The 14,789-nt window shown below is 52.3% G+C and overlaps 2 protein-coding genes across 4 annotated transcripts; one reads left to right on the forward strand and one right to left on the reverse strand.

Moving 5' to 3' along the window:
• Nucleotides 1-1,959: 1,959 nt before the first annotated feature.
• On the reverse strand, nucleotides 1,960-3,848 carry THAP11 (THAP domain containing 11). Its single transcript, XM_007198141.2, has one exon. The coding sequence runs from the start codon at nucleotides 3,597-3,599 to the stop codon at nucleotides 2,682-2,684; it is 918 nt and encodes a 305-aa protein (XP_007198203.2). The 5' UTR covers nucleotides 3,600-3,848; the 3' UTR covers nucleotides 1,960-2,681.
• A 239-nt stretch (nucleotides 3,849-4,087) lies between these two features.
• CENPT (centromere protein T) lies at nucleotides 4,088-14,787 on the forward strand. Of its 3 annotated transcripts, none has more exons than XM_057534900.1 (16): nucleotides 4,088-4,270; nucleotides 4,838-5,005; nucleotides 8,928-8,977; nucleotides 9,107-9,308; nucleotides 10,388-10,478; nucleotides 10,619-10,706; nucleotides 10,814-10,910; nucleotides 11,031-11,167; nucleotides 11,280-11,316; nucleotides 11,532-11,680; nucleotides 12,381-12,542; nucleotides 12,855-13,175; nucleotides 13,424-13,514; nucleotides 14,119-14,295; nucleotides 14,375-14,479; nucleotides 14,561-14,787. In XM_057534900.1, the coding sequence occupies exons 4-16, from the start codon at nucleotides 9,127-9,129 to the stop codon at nucleotides 14,682-14,684; spliced, it is 1,761 nt and encodes a 586-aa protein (XP_057390883.1). In that variant the 5' UTR covers nucleotides 4,088-4,270; nucleotides 4,838-5,005; nucleotides 8,928-8,977; nucleotides 9,107-9,126; the 3' UTR covers nucleotides 14,685-14,787. The 3 variants fall into 3 exon arrangements, with proteins under 3 accessions (XP_057390883.1, XP_057390884.1, XP_057390885.1); XM_057534901.1 differs by having other exon boundaries at nucleotides 9,107-9,304; XM_057534902.1 differs by lacking the exons at nucleotides 8,928-8,977; nucleotides 9,107-9,308.
• Nucleotides 14,788-14,789: the final 2 nt, after the last annotated feature.

Genomic DNA, 14,789 nt, shown 5'->3' on the forward strand with positions numbered 1-14,789 from the left:
CCCGGTGCTAGTCGGACCCAAAGCTGGTTTCAAGCAGGCGAGGCTTTTCTTGGGCTGGAGACAAGATTACTCTTTAGATTTCTGCAGTTAGGGTCTACAAGACATTCTCACAAGTTTGTTTTTTGTTTTTTTTCCAGCAGGCAGAGCAGCTAAGAGTTTCATTTTTATTAAAAGAGTAATAACTGGCACGCCCAAACCTTCCCCGTGATTTAAGTGATAAAATTGTCCATAATCTCCCTCCCGCCCATTGCCCTTTCCTTTCAACGCCCATTTTCATTGTTTCCCGGGCAACGCAAACATTTGAAATAAGGCCTGTCTCTAGTTCAGGCCTGCTGGGGAAATGCTCTGCAGCTAAGCCAGGGGGGTCACAGCTAAAGTTAATAGCGTCAAGTCTTCTCCTGACCAGAGATCTCTCAGTTCTCTTGTTCTTCCAGAAGGGTCCTTCACAGATCCTCACCGTCACCCCCACCACTCCTCCCGGGAATGCCTCATACGACCAGGCCAGGCTTCTGTTTAATTAAATCCCAGATCTGTATTACTTTGCCTGACTAGATTCTTCTCTTATTACTCAGTCAGGGAGACTCTGCATTGCCCTGCTTGTGGTGTATCTAGGACCTCCCTTGCTCTGAGCTGTCCTCCTCCCCTCCAGAAGCTAAAACACCAGATAGGTTGTGTGCTGACAACATCCAGACACCGGGGAGACATAGGCAGTCTGGCCCTCACCCTGTCCTGGGAGTGCTGCTGAGAGGTTCAAGTGAGCCAAAGCTGAAACAGTCTAAGTCCCTTCAACACACAGGAGCTAAAGGACACACTACAGAGCATGGCTTGGGCCTGGGAAAATCCTCACTCCTAATGAAGAAGAGTGGGGCAGTTGAGCAACTGATCCAATACCTACCCATAAAGGGCTTCAGTCCCACCTGGACTGGAAGGGCACTGCTGTGCTTCCACCACCTTATGACAAGCCAGAACTAACCCTAGGAAGGGAGAGATACAGTCCCTTCCACATCTAGGTACCTGCACAACCTTTCTCCCACCCCTCCTCCCCACCACAGACTTGTTTCTCAAGTCAGTGCCAAAGGGCCAGAAGGAGAGCAGAAACGAGAGGGACATTAATTTTAGAGTCATTCCAGTTTGAAACCACAGGGAAAGCCCCCAGGTAAGTGGCTTTTTCCATAAGTAACAGAGAAAGGAGTCATACGTTTTATGGAGCCCAATAAGTGTCCATTTGTGCCCCAACACCCATGTTAAACATGGCTAGCTTTAAAGGCATTTGTAGCTAGCTTTGAGCTAAATTACTTGGAACTATAGATAAAATTGTCACCTTGCCACTACAATATCCAATCTAAAGAAAGATGTTAACAGCCAAGAAAATGAGTCAAGGGGTCACAAATCCCAACTCCTATGCTTGAAGTCCTCTATGGATCCACCTCCTTCACAATGAAAGTGTACCAAAGTCAAAGGTATCTGTATAAGAGTCCATGGCTGGCTCCAGCTACGGTCTTCACTGATTTAAGTAACTGCATGCCCATGTGTGCCAGACACTATACTAGGTCTAAGGGCTATAATAGTGAGCAAAATTCAACTCCAGCTGAAAATTCTTAAGGAATTCAAAACCCTCAGAGAAGTGGACTGCCACAATTCAGTTTAGTTCTCAGTTGCTCCTTCTCCCAGTTGAAAGGACACAGGGAGCTAACCCATGGACAAACCAGGACCATTTGGTGCAATTTCCAAACTCTTCCAGGTGAGCTGGAACTCTGCAAAGACCTTATGAGGCCAGGGTCCTTGTGCTTAGGCCCTCTTTATGGAGAAACCTAGTCACTGAAGCACCTCTACTCTCAGGGTCAGCCTGGTCCTTGAGACCTAAGGCGCAGAAGGTGGAGGCCTATCAGGAAGTCCATCTCCCCATGTTTCAGGGACCCTTAGCTGAGTCCTTATAAAAATAAATTGGCGAAACCCAAATAAAAACCTTACTTTCTGTTTAATCTGTTTTGCCAAACAAACACAGTGAAAACTTTAGTCTAATTGTACAGAAAATAGAATTTGTAACCAGTAGCAAACATAACAGGATAGACCTAAGTCCCTGGCAAGCTGGATCTCCATCAACAGGTCACCTAGATCACCTTGTCGATGGCCTCCTGGGAGGGAGGTCCTAGGAGGCAGAGGCACAGATCTGCCAGTCCCCAACAGAATCAGAGGCTGCACCTGGGAAGGAAAAGCACAAAAAGTAGAACTGATGTTACTTGGATCTCTTATCACTACACACAGAAGAGTTGTCTCTGATTGCCGGCCAAACTCAAGGTTCAGTTGTTTTCCCAAAGCCATAGTCCTTGGGCATCTCGCCTGCATCCCTAGGGGATGTTTCAAGTTCAGTGGTTCTGAAGCCTCTGCTTAACCAGAAACTGCAACATAAACTTGGGGTTGGGGAGTGAAGGTGGGGAGGGGTAGACAAAGTCATAATTGCTGGTGTCACCAGTGCAGAGTCTGAGATCCCAGACTTCAGGACCTTGCTTCAGGAGGAAACAAGAGAGGGTGCTTGGTCACCAGCAAAAGAGTCCAGCTGCCCTAAGGCTCAGTACTGCCAACCAGTGCCCCAGGAGTATGAGGGAGTTCAACAGCGGCGGCCTCAGGTCCCTCTAAGCTGGCAGGAGTCTGGGAGTCCTGAAGGCCGAAAGGGGACTTGTTCACATTCCGTGCTTCTTGCGGATGACAGCCATGGCCAGCAGCCGATCCTTCTCGCGTAGTTCTTCACGGAGTTTGGCCTCGGTGAGACGCAGGTGACGGATGCTGCCCTTCATCTCCTTCATCTTCACCTCCATCAGCGCCAGGATGTCCCGCTGCTCGTTCAGCTTGCGCAAGAGCTCCTCCTCTGTGGTGCCTGACGACAACGAGTACGAGTGGTCGGAGCCAGTATCAGGGAAGCCCTCTTCCCCGACCACCACCAACTGGGGGCCCATGGGGCACTCGGCGGCCTCCAGCCCTGCTGTAGCAGCCTCAAGCTCCGACGCAGCGGCTGCGGCGGCTGCGCCCTCTGCGGCCGCGAACTCCACTTGCACCGTCAGGTCAATGGGCTTCACATCTTCTCCCGTGGGAGTGGTGGGCGCCGGAGGCACGGATCCCGGAGCCTGGCTGCTGTCCACAGCAGCCTGAAGGGTGAGGAGCACAGCCGCAGAAGCAGATACCAGGTTCGGCTGCAGCTGAGCGGTCTGGGCAGTGGAGGCGGACGGCGACGGCTGCTGCTGCTGCTGTTGTTGCTGCTGCTGCTGTTGCTGCTGCTGCTGCTGCTGCTGCTGCCTGCGGCGGGCGGCTGCGGCCCCCGCGGGTCTGCGCGCTACTTTGCGCTCGTTGACGCCGCGCAGCGGGAAGATGGTGGGGACCCGCACCGTGTAGGTTTTGCGGCCGCCCTGGAAGTGAACGCTGCAGAGACGGTGGCCCGTGGTGGGCTGGAAGGTGGAGAAGCACCCACTGACGCCGGCACGGGACACATTCTTGAGCCAAAGGCGCCGCAGCTCAGCGTCCTTGGGAAACGTATAGAAGTGCAACGCCTTGTCCCGGTGCGAGTTGTTGTAGCAGCCTGGCACGCAGCACGTAAAGCCAGGCATGGCTGCGCCGCGCGGCCCGGCCCGGCCCACCGGCCTTCTGAGCCTTTCGACGGCCCGGTCTGTATACCGCCGCCCGCCCCTCGACGGGCGGCACCGCGCGAGGCCTCGGGCGGCCTCCCACTACTGCCGCCCGGCGCGGCCGGACTGGCCCGGCGCCCTGTGCCCAGAATACGCCTCCCGTCGGCCCGCGCCGAGCCAGCCGCCCAGCCGCCCGCCTGCGCTCCAGAGTGGGCCCCAGGGACGCCGCGAAGGACCGCCTGGGAAAGAGGACTACGCCCTCCACAATGCACCGCGGCAGAAGCCGCTCACTTCCGGAGCGGGGGCGCGCTTGTTCCGGCCTCTTTGCAGGGCACCGCGACAGCCCACGTAGAGCGGACTCTTCCCCTACACGGCTCACCCTCGGCGGACTAGAGAGGCGTATTCGGTTGGAACGCTGTCGCTTGGACCGCCCTTCGCAAGGACCTGGAATCCTGATGGGGAGGTCGGGCGGCGCGCGTCTCTCCAGTGCGCAAGCGCCCTGGACATGTGACCACGGAAACTACAAATCCCGCAATGCCTTGCGCTAAACTTGGCGGCTGTGGCCTGGAGCGCCGCCTAAGGGAAAGGTCGGGTTGCGAGCGGACCAGGTTTCGGACGAGGCCGTGCTGTTCGCCGGAAGCGATCCCCCAACCGTGAGCTGCTGAGTGCACGGCATTCCTGCGGGGGAGGGGAGGAAGGACCTAAGCCTCAGTGTCCCAAAGGACCTCAGGGAGCCCTTTTGTCTGCATTGGAGACTCTCCCCCGACTCAGACGCCGCTTGCCTTGACTGTCTTATTGACCTAAACATAGTCATCACTAGGCGCCTACTGTGCGCCGAGCATAGTGCAGGGAGTTGGGAACCGTGCAGGAACCATACCGACGCGGCCTGACTATAGAGGGATGAGGGTCAGACTTTTGGATAATAGATGTGAATGAATGCACACTAATGGATGTCTAATCACAGAAATAAACGCTCCAAAAACAAAAATCAACAAGGGAGAGGGAAAAGTGGGAGGCGGAGGCCCAGGAAGAAAAAATCCACGAAAAGCTTGGTTAGGGAGGAGTCGCTGGTTTTTGCCCCGGGAACCAGCCTGTAAGAACCTGAGGCAGGAAGGAGCTAGGCTCTGCCCTTAAGGATCCTCAAGGGTAGCCAGAATAGCAGAAGCTCCGAAAGATACCAAACTGGGCCAAGTTAAAAGATTTGTGATTTTATTCTGCAGGTGACTGGGAACTGTTGGAGGGGTGTTAAACGAGAGGTTGGACAGGATTTGTATTGTAACAAGTTACCTCCCCACTCCCTCGACTTCCTTGGGGAAAGTGTTCTAAAGGGCAAGAGAAGCTGTGGAAAACCAGAGAGGAGGCCAGGCACTCGTCCAGGAGAATTACCTGTAAGCTAGCCCTCCTTTGCCGAGTTCCCCGTTTCTCCCACTTCTTGCCGTTCTTCACCCTTTCTCCTGACTCTCCCTCCTCACTTTTTTCTCTTCTGATTACAGACCACGGGTATGAATTCAAAGCCTAGTTTATATATTATTTCTAATTATTTGATATAAAAACAAAATAGATCGGGCCTTTTAAAAGTTTGCAAAAGCACTCCAAGTTAACTGTCACTTTTTTAGTTATTCCTTTTTATTTTTGGCTGCATTGGGTCGTTGTTGCCGCACACGGGCTTTTCTCTAGCTGCGGCAAGCAGGGGCTACTCTTTGTTGCGGTCCGTGGGCTTCTCATTGCAGTGGCTTCACTTGTTGCAGAGCGCGGGCTCTAGGTGCGCAGGCTTCAATAGTTGTGGCGTGCAGGCTCTAGAGCGCAGGCTCAGTAGTTGTGATGCACAGGTTTAGTTGCTCCGCAGCATGTGGGATCTTCCCAGACCAGGGCTCGAACCCGTGTCCCCTGCGTTGGCAGGCGGATTCCTAACCACTGCACCACCAGGGAAGTCCAAGTTTGTTATTCTTTATTGTAAAACAGACCCACACTTAAAATGTTCTAGAAACATACAGGACAATGGGGAAAAAAAGAACTATTTTTCTGGTCCCAACACCCAAACATTACCATTGCATTTCTGTTTACAACCAATGTGATCCTTGGTTATTTGTGTGGATTTCACAGAACCATTCCTCCTGGCCAATGCAAACTGAGGTCCACAGCTTGAACCACTTCAAATTCAGAAATGCGTTCTTTAGTATGTGTAGCCCATGGTGAAAGATGTGCATTAATTTGGGTGAATCATTTATACAAGTGTAAAAACATGAATACACACTGTTATATGTTTAAATGTTTATAAAATGTGTGCAGTAGAGATAAAATTCAGCAAAGGTCATTGCATCTGTTATTATGTATTTTCATTGTCATACAGTTACTCATACGGTTCTACACCTACCAGTCTCAAGACCTACCTTACTCAAAAAATGTTGGTGAGAAGTCAAACTGATGTCATTTCTTTATGTACAGAACATTGAAAATTATGCTCTATAAAACTACTTTCCAGACTTGAGGACACGGGGAGGGGGAAGGGTAAGCTGGGACGAAGTGAGAGAGTGGCATGGACATATATACACTACCAAATGTAAAACAGTGGGAAGCAGCCGCATAGCACAGGGAGATCAGCTCTGTGCTTGTGTCCACCTAGAGGGGTGGGATAGGGAGGGTGGGAGGGAGACACAAGAGGGAGGGGATATGGGGATATATGTATATGTATAGCTGATTCACTTTGTTATACAGCAGAAACTAACACACCATTGTACAGCAATTATACTCCAATAAAGATGTTTAAAAAAAAAAAAAAGGGACTTCCCTGGTGGCGCAGTGGTTAAGAATCCACCTGCCAATGCAGGAGACATGGGTTCGAGCCCTGGTCCGGGAAGATCCCACATGCCACGGAGCAACTAAGCTCATGCACCACAACTACTGAGCCTGTGTGCCACAACTACTGAAGCCTGCGTGCCTAGAGCCTGTGCTCCGCAGCAAGAGAAGCCACCACAATGAGAACCCCGCGCACCACAACAAAGAGTAGCCCCTGCTAGCTGCTACTAGAGAAAGCCCTCGCGCAGCAATGAAAACCCAACGCAGTCAATTAGTTAATTAATTATTAATTTAAAAAAAAAAAACACTCTACCTTCCAGTACATAAAATCACCTTTAATCTACACTTAGTCTTCTACACTCAAAAAAATGTCTGGAATGCAACGCCTGGCTTTCTCCCCACCCCCCACTGCCCTGCCCACCTTCTGTCTTGTCACCTCTGGAGAAAGGCAAGAACCTTTGTCACATGTCTCCCGGATTCCAATCTTGCCTTCCCTACTATCTGTTCTTTACATGGCTGCCAAAGAAAATATAATTATGTAATACCTCTGCTTAAATCCCTCCGGTGGCCTATTGCATTTAGAATATTCTCCAAACTCCTTTCCAGAACCTGCGATACCTCACATGGTCTGGCCCCATGAACTCAGTTTTTTTGATTGTTTGTTCATTTTCAGTTTTGCTTTCTTGTGTTTTTTGGCCACATCACGCGGCTTGTGGGATTTTAGTTCTTGGACCAAGGATTGAATCCAGGCCCTTGGCAGTGAGAGCGCAGAGTCCTAACCACTGGACCACCAGGGAATTCCCCCAGTGTTTTATTATTTAAAATAATATTTATAAAATATTATTTTATTATTATTATTATTTTGGCTGCATTGGGTCTTCGTTGCTGCGCGCGGGCTTTCTCTAGTTGAGGCTAGCGGGGGCTACTCTTCGTTGCAGAGCACGGGCTTCTCACTGCAGTGGCTTCTCTTTGTTGTGGAGCACAGGCCCTAGGCGCGCAGACTTCAGTAGTTGTTGCTTGCGGGCTCTAGGCTCGCTGGCTTCAGTAGTTGTGGCACTGAGGTTCCGTAGTTGTGGCTTGCGGGCTCTAGAGCGCAGGCTCAGTAGTTGTGGTACACGGGCTTAGTTTCTCAGCAGCATGTGGGATCTTCCCGGACCAGGGCTCGAATGTCCTCTGAATTGGCAGGTGGATTCTTTTTTTTTTTTTTTTTAATTTATTTATTTTATTTATTTAGTTTTGGCTGTGTTGGGTCTTTGTTGCTGCACGCGGGCTTTCTCCAGTTGCTGCGAGTGGGGGCTACTCCTCGTTGCAGTGCGCGGACTTCTCACTGCGGTGGCCCTTCTTGTTGCAGAGTACGAGCTCCAGGAGCGTGGGCTTCAGTAGTTGTGGCTCGCAGGCTCCAGAGCGCAGGCTCAGTAGTTGTGGCCCACGGGCTTCGTTGCTCCGCGGCATGTGGGATCTTCCCGGACCAGGGCTCGAACCCATGTCCCCTGCATTGGCAGGCGGATTCTCAACCACTGCGCCACCAGGGAAGCCCGGCAGGTGGATTCTTAACCACTACACCAGCAGGGCAGTCCCTGTGTTTCGTTTTGTTTTTTTGACAAATAGTAAATATAAAGTTTAATCAATCATGTAAACACAGTAAAGACAATCTATGCAAACACAAATAATGCTGTGAAAAGTAAGCTCATTCTCAAATTGTTTTGAGAAGTTTTTTATGTTTTTTCCATATTATCCAGTCCAAAGCTTTACAAATAATGAATAAATATTGCACTTAGGTGGTTGATAGTGATCGCGGAAATGTGCCTGCAAAGGGCTAGCAATTTAAGTCAGATAACACAAAGGTCAGATCTAAATGATGAGGAATATGGTTTTCCTCTGCAGTTCTCTAATTTTGAGAAGCAAGAATCTTATTTTTTCTTTGCTCTATTTTTTAACATAAGCACAAATATGCCCATGCCACTGCCAGTATCTGAAACTTTACACACAATTTAGGAGCATGAAGGAGAACTCCACAGGCAACTCAGAGCTCAAGTTCTATTTCAGCTCCCATTAAAATTTAAGAAAGGGGACAGGGGGCTGTCAGTTGGTGAAAATATGGTAATGGAGTCTCCAGCATTAACAGAACTTTTGAGAGCTGGAATTAATCTCAAAATTGCTGATGTTTGGAGATTTTAACATCTCTGCTGGATCACAAACAGCCCACTAGCCTCTGAGCCTGCAAACTGATCTCTTGTGATAGATACAGGTCCTATAGACACATTGGTCTTTGCAAATGCAAATCTGATCAGGTCACATATAGAATACAGTTATTTTTTTCCTGGCCCAAATGTGGCTCTCCTCATCTTCGGAGAGGGAGATGAAAATGAGAGACATTCTCACAAATAGTCACTGCTATTTATTCATGACCTGGCTTATTACTTGTCAGATCCTGAGTTAAACATTATCTAATTGACTCATTACACACACACACACACACACTCTTATTAGGTGGTTATCACCCTCATCTTACAGGTGAGGAAACCGAGGCTTCGACTGGCTGCACATATTTGCCCAGGCTCAAGGTAAGGATGCCCGCAACACCCGTTTACTACCACCACTGTACACCCCGGGCGAAGCCTGCGGCAGGACTAGAACTGCAATTCCCGTGGGGCTGTGCGGCAGCCTCGCGAGAGTTGACCTAAATTCAGCAGCATCGCGAGAGTTGGCTTAAATGTGGCGGCGGGAAGCCGGCGATCGTAGCTACCGAAGCGGCTGGGAGGGCTGGCTGCTGAGGCGATGGCGGACAGCTACAGCCGGGACAGCGAGCCTACGACGCGCACGCTGCTACGGCGCGTGCTGGATACAGCGGATCCGCGCACCCCGCGGCGACCCCGGAGTGCTCGGACTGAGTATGTGAGGGCGCTGCCCCAACACAAGAGCAACCAGAGGGAGTGGGCGATGGGGTCCAGAGCTGACCCTGTTTGGAGACGGAAACTGAGTCTCGGAGAAGAGCAGAGTCCAGGGCTCTGAGAACAGGCTCCTTTCTCCTCGCTGGGCTCGGGTCAGCTGTTTGTGCGCCCACCCCTGAGACTCCAGGCCGCTCGGGACCTCAGAGCTCAATTATGCAGGCGTCCTTGGGGGTCCGCTTCTGGAAGCGAAGGATAGGTGCCCAGAATCTGGACCTCTGCTATGTTCTCTAGGACAGTTTTTTCCAGAGTATGTCCAGGCATCTGCCCTGAACTGTCTCCCAAGCGGTTCCCAGCTGAAAGATGGGAAAGGAGTTGCAGAGCATAGCCTGGGTAGCAGTCAGGAGGCAGAAACTGGAAAGATGCTTTGCTAGGGAGCAGCGAATTTGGCCTGAGGTGGTGGGAGTGTCAGTGGGTGAGGGCTGTGGTGAGCTCATGGTGCAGAGAGGGTGGAAGATGGCATCTGCTGACTTCCTGGGGCAGTGCAGTTCCTTTATAGACAATGGGTAAGCCATTCATTATAGGTTTTAGACCTATGAGTGATGAGGTGGGAGTTGTGCCAGAGGAACATTTATGTGGTTCTGGAATCTGAGAGGGGATTGGATTGGAGAGAGTAGGGCTGGAGTGACCCATGTGGAGGTTGCTGTCAGACCCTGACTAGTACTTAAAAGGTTTAAAGATGTTGAAATATCCTTGGATTGTTTTAGTGTCTAGAATGGATACTTTTCCAGTTGTTTCTTTTATCTGTGTGGTTAACCCCTACTTCTGCCATAGTCACTTCTGTGAAGCCTTCCTCAGCCCTTCTCTCTGGCTGGGTCATCATATTCCTTCTCTCTTCCCATACCCCTTGGGCTCCCTTTCATCCACAACCCTGTTGACATAGAACTGGGAATAGGGCTGTGGTAGGGCAAGTGGTTTCTGGTCCCTGTCCCTAAGGGTAAAGGACTTCAACCAAGATCCCTGACGAAGACCCATCTCTAGTTCACCCTCCCTACATAATTCTCACAGTTGCTGCTCTTTACACAGTGTCCAAAGAGCCCTGCTTCAAACACCTTCCTCTAGGAGGCTGAGGAGCCAAACAAAGATGACTGCCAGGCGTTGTTCTCATAGAGCCAGGGTAAGTGCCCTACCCACTGATCACTACAGGGCTCTGGTTGCCTTCAGGGGGCTCTTGAGTTATAGCTCTGCTCTGGAGCCCACCTTGAGGGACTGTCAAGGCAAAGGAACAAACTGATTGCTTGATGCTTTTACCCAAAGTCTACTGACAGATTGGCCCATGTTCAAGCCAGTGGACACCTGGAGGAACAGACACCCCGGACTCTGCTGAAGAACATCTTACTAACTGGTGAGTGAGGACTGGCCTGCAGTGAGAATCAGGCACCAGCCCTGTGGTATCTCTCATTTAGGGCAGCCTGCCCTGCCAGCTCCACTCTCTCCTTGCTATTTCTACAGCCCCGGAATCTTCCATCCTAATGCCAGAGTCAGTGGTGAAGCCAGTGCCGGCACCGCAGGTGGTCCAGGCTTCCAGACGGGAAAGCGGTCGGGGCAGGTGCAGTAAATTCCCTCCTTGGGCTAGGCTGCTGGGCATTACTAGTCAGGGAGCCTCTTGGGGCTCTAAGAGCCGGAGTTGGGTGTCCTGGCTTGTCTGAGAAAAGCTCCATCCTTGTAGCCTGGAGCTGCAGCTTCCTGAACTTGAGCCCCCCACAACCCTGGCTCCAGGTCTGCTGGCTCTTGGCAGAAGGAAGCAGAGACTGAGGTTGTCAGTGTTTCAGCAAGGAGTGGACTTGGGACTGCCTCCCTCCCAAGGTGAGGTCCTGGACAATACCTGTGGCCACCCTCTCTGTCCTCTGGAGAGACTGAGGAGGCCTGAGAGAAGCCTGGGTAACTTATTATGGTTTCTTTTTACATCCTCTTGCAGAGCCTCATGGGAATGCTGATGCCTCTTCCCTCACCAGGTGCTGTTGCCTGTTCCGGGAGTTGGTGGAGGAGAGGCTTGGGGAAGGGGGTGCTGACTAGAATGCAATCTGGCTATAACTGCTCCATGCTCACAGCATGGTGGCTGGGTTCTAAGAGATGAGAGCACCGGGGCAGCTGGGGGACTCCTGGGGTGGGGGAGGGGGGTTGGACCTCAGGTACCTGATTTTCCTTTGTGCCTTGTCCCTCCCGTCAGCTCCCTCAACTTGACCTTCGCCACACCTCTGCAGCCACAATCAGTGAAGAGGCCTGGTTTGGCCCGCAGACCTCCTACACGCCGAGCTGTAGATGTGGGTACATTTTTGCAGGATCTGCGAGATACTTCCCTGGCCTTGGCTCCTCCAGGTAAGGTTGAGATTTCCGTCTTCTGGCCTGTGGGGAAAGCTTTCCCCCCATGATTGATGGGAGGTGCTGCTGAGACCAAGGTTGCTCCTCTCTCCTTTGAGTCAAGAACAGTGAGCAAGCCTGGCCAGTAGGTCTACGAGGACTTTCTGCTTTCTTTCTGCAAATTGCCTCTTGTCTTGCTGGGGCCCAGTCTTGGTCCCTCAGTATCTTCCAGGACCCCATATCCTTGAAGAGCTACAGGACTGAGGGTAGGAAAGGGGTGTGATATGGTGGCTGGAGCTTATTGGGAGGTTGAAAGGGGCTAGGATCAGGATCAGCTGTTCAGTCAGAGCTGACCTGGGAGCCTGATTCCAAAAGACAAGTCAAGTTCACCAGGATAAGAGAAGGGTTTCAGGCAGAGGGACCTGAATGAGAAGTGGAGGCATGGGTGAGCAGATTGGGTGGGGCAACCTATGGAGCCTGGGAATGCCAGGCTAAGGAGCAGGAAGGTAAGCAAGGAGAGCTGTGGAAGGGAGATTAGGCTTAGAGTAGACTTAGTCTTCTCTCTCTGAGGGCCACTTGGGCAGGCTTGTGGGTCCACTACCCAGGCCCTGGTGACTGGGTAGCAGAGCAGCAGGTGGGCTTGCAAAACACTGAGTGCCAACTGGACCTTGATCTCCAGATGAGAGCCTCAAAACCCCTGTTGCTACTCTGCCAACAGACACAGTGTTGGAGGACACCCAGCCCTTCTCCCAGCCCTTGGTTGGCCGTTCCCCCAGTGTGCACCACTCCCTGCCTTGCCCCTCTCACTCTGGGGCTAAAGATGTGGAGAGGGCTGCCAGTCGCAGGACATGGAGCAGTGGGCTTGGGCTGCAGAACAACGGTGAGTATGTGGGGCATGCAACCTGGAGCCAAGCCTAGCTTAAGCAAGAATTGGCATTGGTGTTTTTTCCTCCTCAGGCCCATATGTGTACCCCCTCACCCCCGAGTCCCTTTGGAGGGCTGTTGATCCCTCCATCCAAGAGCAGAGTCAGTGTTGGGCCAGGAGATTCCAAACCAGTACCCTGGGGCTGCCTCTGGCCCTCTTCCCTCCTTGATGGGCTAGGCTGGGTTTTACTACTCCATCTTTACCTTTCTCAGAGCTACAGCCCTGGCCTACTGCTTTTCTAGCCTGTATTCTCTGCCCTTGATTCAGGTGCTGGGAAACCAGCCCAGCTTCTGGCAGGAAAGGTGGAGGAGGTTGGTGCCCTTGCTATGGGCTTTCCGAACATCAGCAGTAATATCTCTGGAGAAGATGGAATAGAGCCCTTACAGAATGGAGTAGGTGAGGAGGCAGAGGAAAGAATGGAAGAAAGCTTGAGGGAAGTGGAGAAGGCAGCAGAAGCACAAGGATCCGCCAGAGCAGAAGAGCCTGAAGGACACATAGAAATGACCGAAGCAGAGGGATCCTGGGGGGCTGTCGAGGCCAAGGAGCCAGAAGGATCTTCAGGGGATGAAGACACCTCTGGTAGAACAGGTAAGGGGCCCAGTGCAGGGATCAGGGGGTGGGTGGGTGACAGCTGTGTCCCTGGCCTTGGAGGAGGGGCTTACCTGGCTTGTGTTTCTGGGCACAGGTGGTCTTGGGCCAGGGAAACTCTGAAGGGCCCCTTGCTTGGCTGGAGCTAGATGGAGCCCTCGAGGAACAGGATAAGGAGGCTGTGGGCCTTCAGGGTTGAGTGAGATGGTCAGGCCTGTGCCCTCTGTAACCCTGCCCTTCCTCTGCAGCAAGTCCAGAGTTGGCCTCCAGCACCCCAGAGTTCCTTCGGGCCAGGCGACTTCAGATTCTTGAGACAGCTCCACCACCTAGCACTGCAGTGTAAGATCCCACGACCCTGTTCCACATGGGCCTCTTGGAAGGGGGCAGGTACTGAGGTTGGCATTGGGTACCACAGAGTTATCACTCTTATCACTCTTCCTTTAGGTATGTAAGATGATTACCCAGGAGAGCACCCTAAGGTGGGCTGGATGGGGCCCACTCAGAGCACATCTGTCACCCTGGTGCCTGCTTGCAGGGGCTTAGAGGAGCCTGGGCAGGGGGAAGTGCCTAGGTTAGTATGCAGTCAGAGAAGGCTTCCTGGAGGAGAATTAGCAGAATGGGACAGGCAGCAGTGGGCTGAGTAGGGGGAATGTCCATGCCAAAGCCTGAAGATCATGGGCCTGAGCAAGTACTGGTTTGTATGATGAGGCTAGACTGGGACATTGTGCCCAGATTGTGGAGGGTTGGGGCCCCAGGGAAAGACCAGGCCTCTACATAGCCCCCTGTCCCCACTGCCCCCCAGAAATGGTTGGAGCTGTTGGTCCAGCCTGGCCAAGGAGCACAAGGGCCCCAGTCTTGGCAGGAGCCAGCAAGACTTATCTTTGATTAGCGGCCTCTTTAGGTAGCAGCAGTTCAGCTAACTCTGTTCACTCCTTGCCCCCAGGTTACCTTCAGAGCCTCCGGAGCCTCTGTCGGCCAGGCTTCCTCCCAAGCCCCGAATCCCTGGCTCCAGACCCCGTCAAGATCCCTACAAGACTGGACTGGACCACTATGCGAAACTCTTTAGCTTCTATGCTAAGATGCCCATGGAGAAGAAGGCTGTGGAGATGGTGGAGAAGTGGTGAGTCCTTGACACTTGGGGTGGGGAGAGGAGCCCCTCAGATCATGAACAGTCTGTTTTACCCCTACTTTCTTGGCAGCCTGGACAAGTATTTCCAGCATCTTTGTGACGACCTGGAGGTATTTGCTGCTCATGCTGGCCGCAAGACTGTGAGGCCAGAGGACCTGGAGCTGCTGATGCGAAGGTAAGTGGATGGAAGCAGGGAGGTGCTGGGTGTGGGAGTGCTGGCGCTGATTCTCTCATTCTCTATCTTCCTCTGCTGCAGGCAGGGCCTGGTCACTGACCAAGTCTCCCTGCATGTGCTCGTGGAGCGGCACCTGCCCCTGGAGTACCGACAGCAGCTCATCCCTTGTGCATTCAGTGGCAACACTGTCTTCCCTGCCCAGTAGTGGCCAGGCCTCAACACCTGCCCTGTCCCTACCTGGGGTCCCTTGGCCCCACATACACTTCTAGGTTTCCTCCCTGCCCCCCAGCATCAATAAAATGTCACAAAC

This window comes from Balaenoptera acutorostrata, chromosome 19 (genome assembly GCF_949987535.1).
Source record: "Balaenoptera acutorostrata chromosome 19, mBalAcu1.1, whole genome shotgun sequence".
NCBI classification, from domain to species: domain Eukaryota; kingdom Metazoa; phylum Chordata; class Mammalia; order Artiodactyla; family Balaenopteridae; genus Balaenoptera; species Balaenoptera acutorostrata.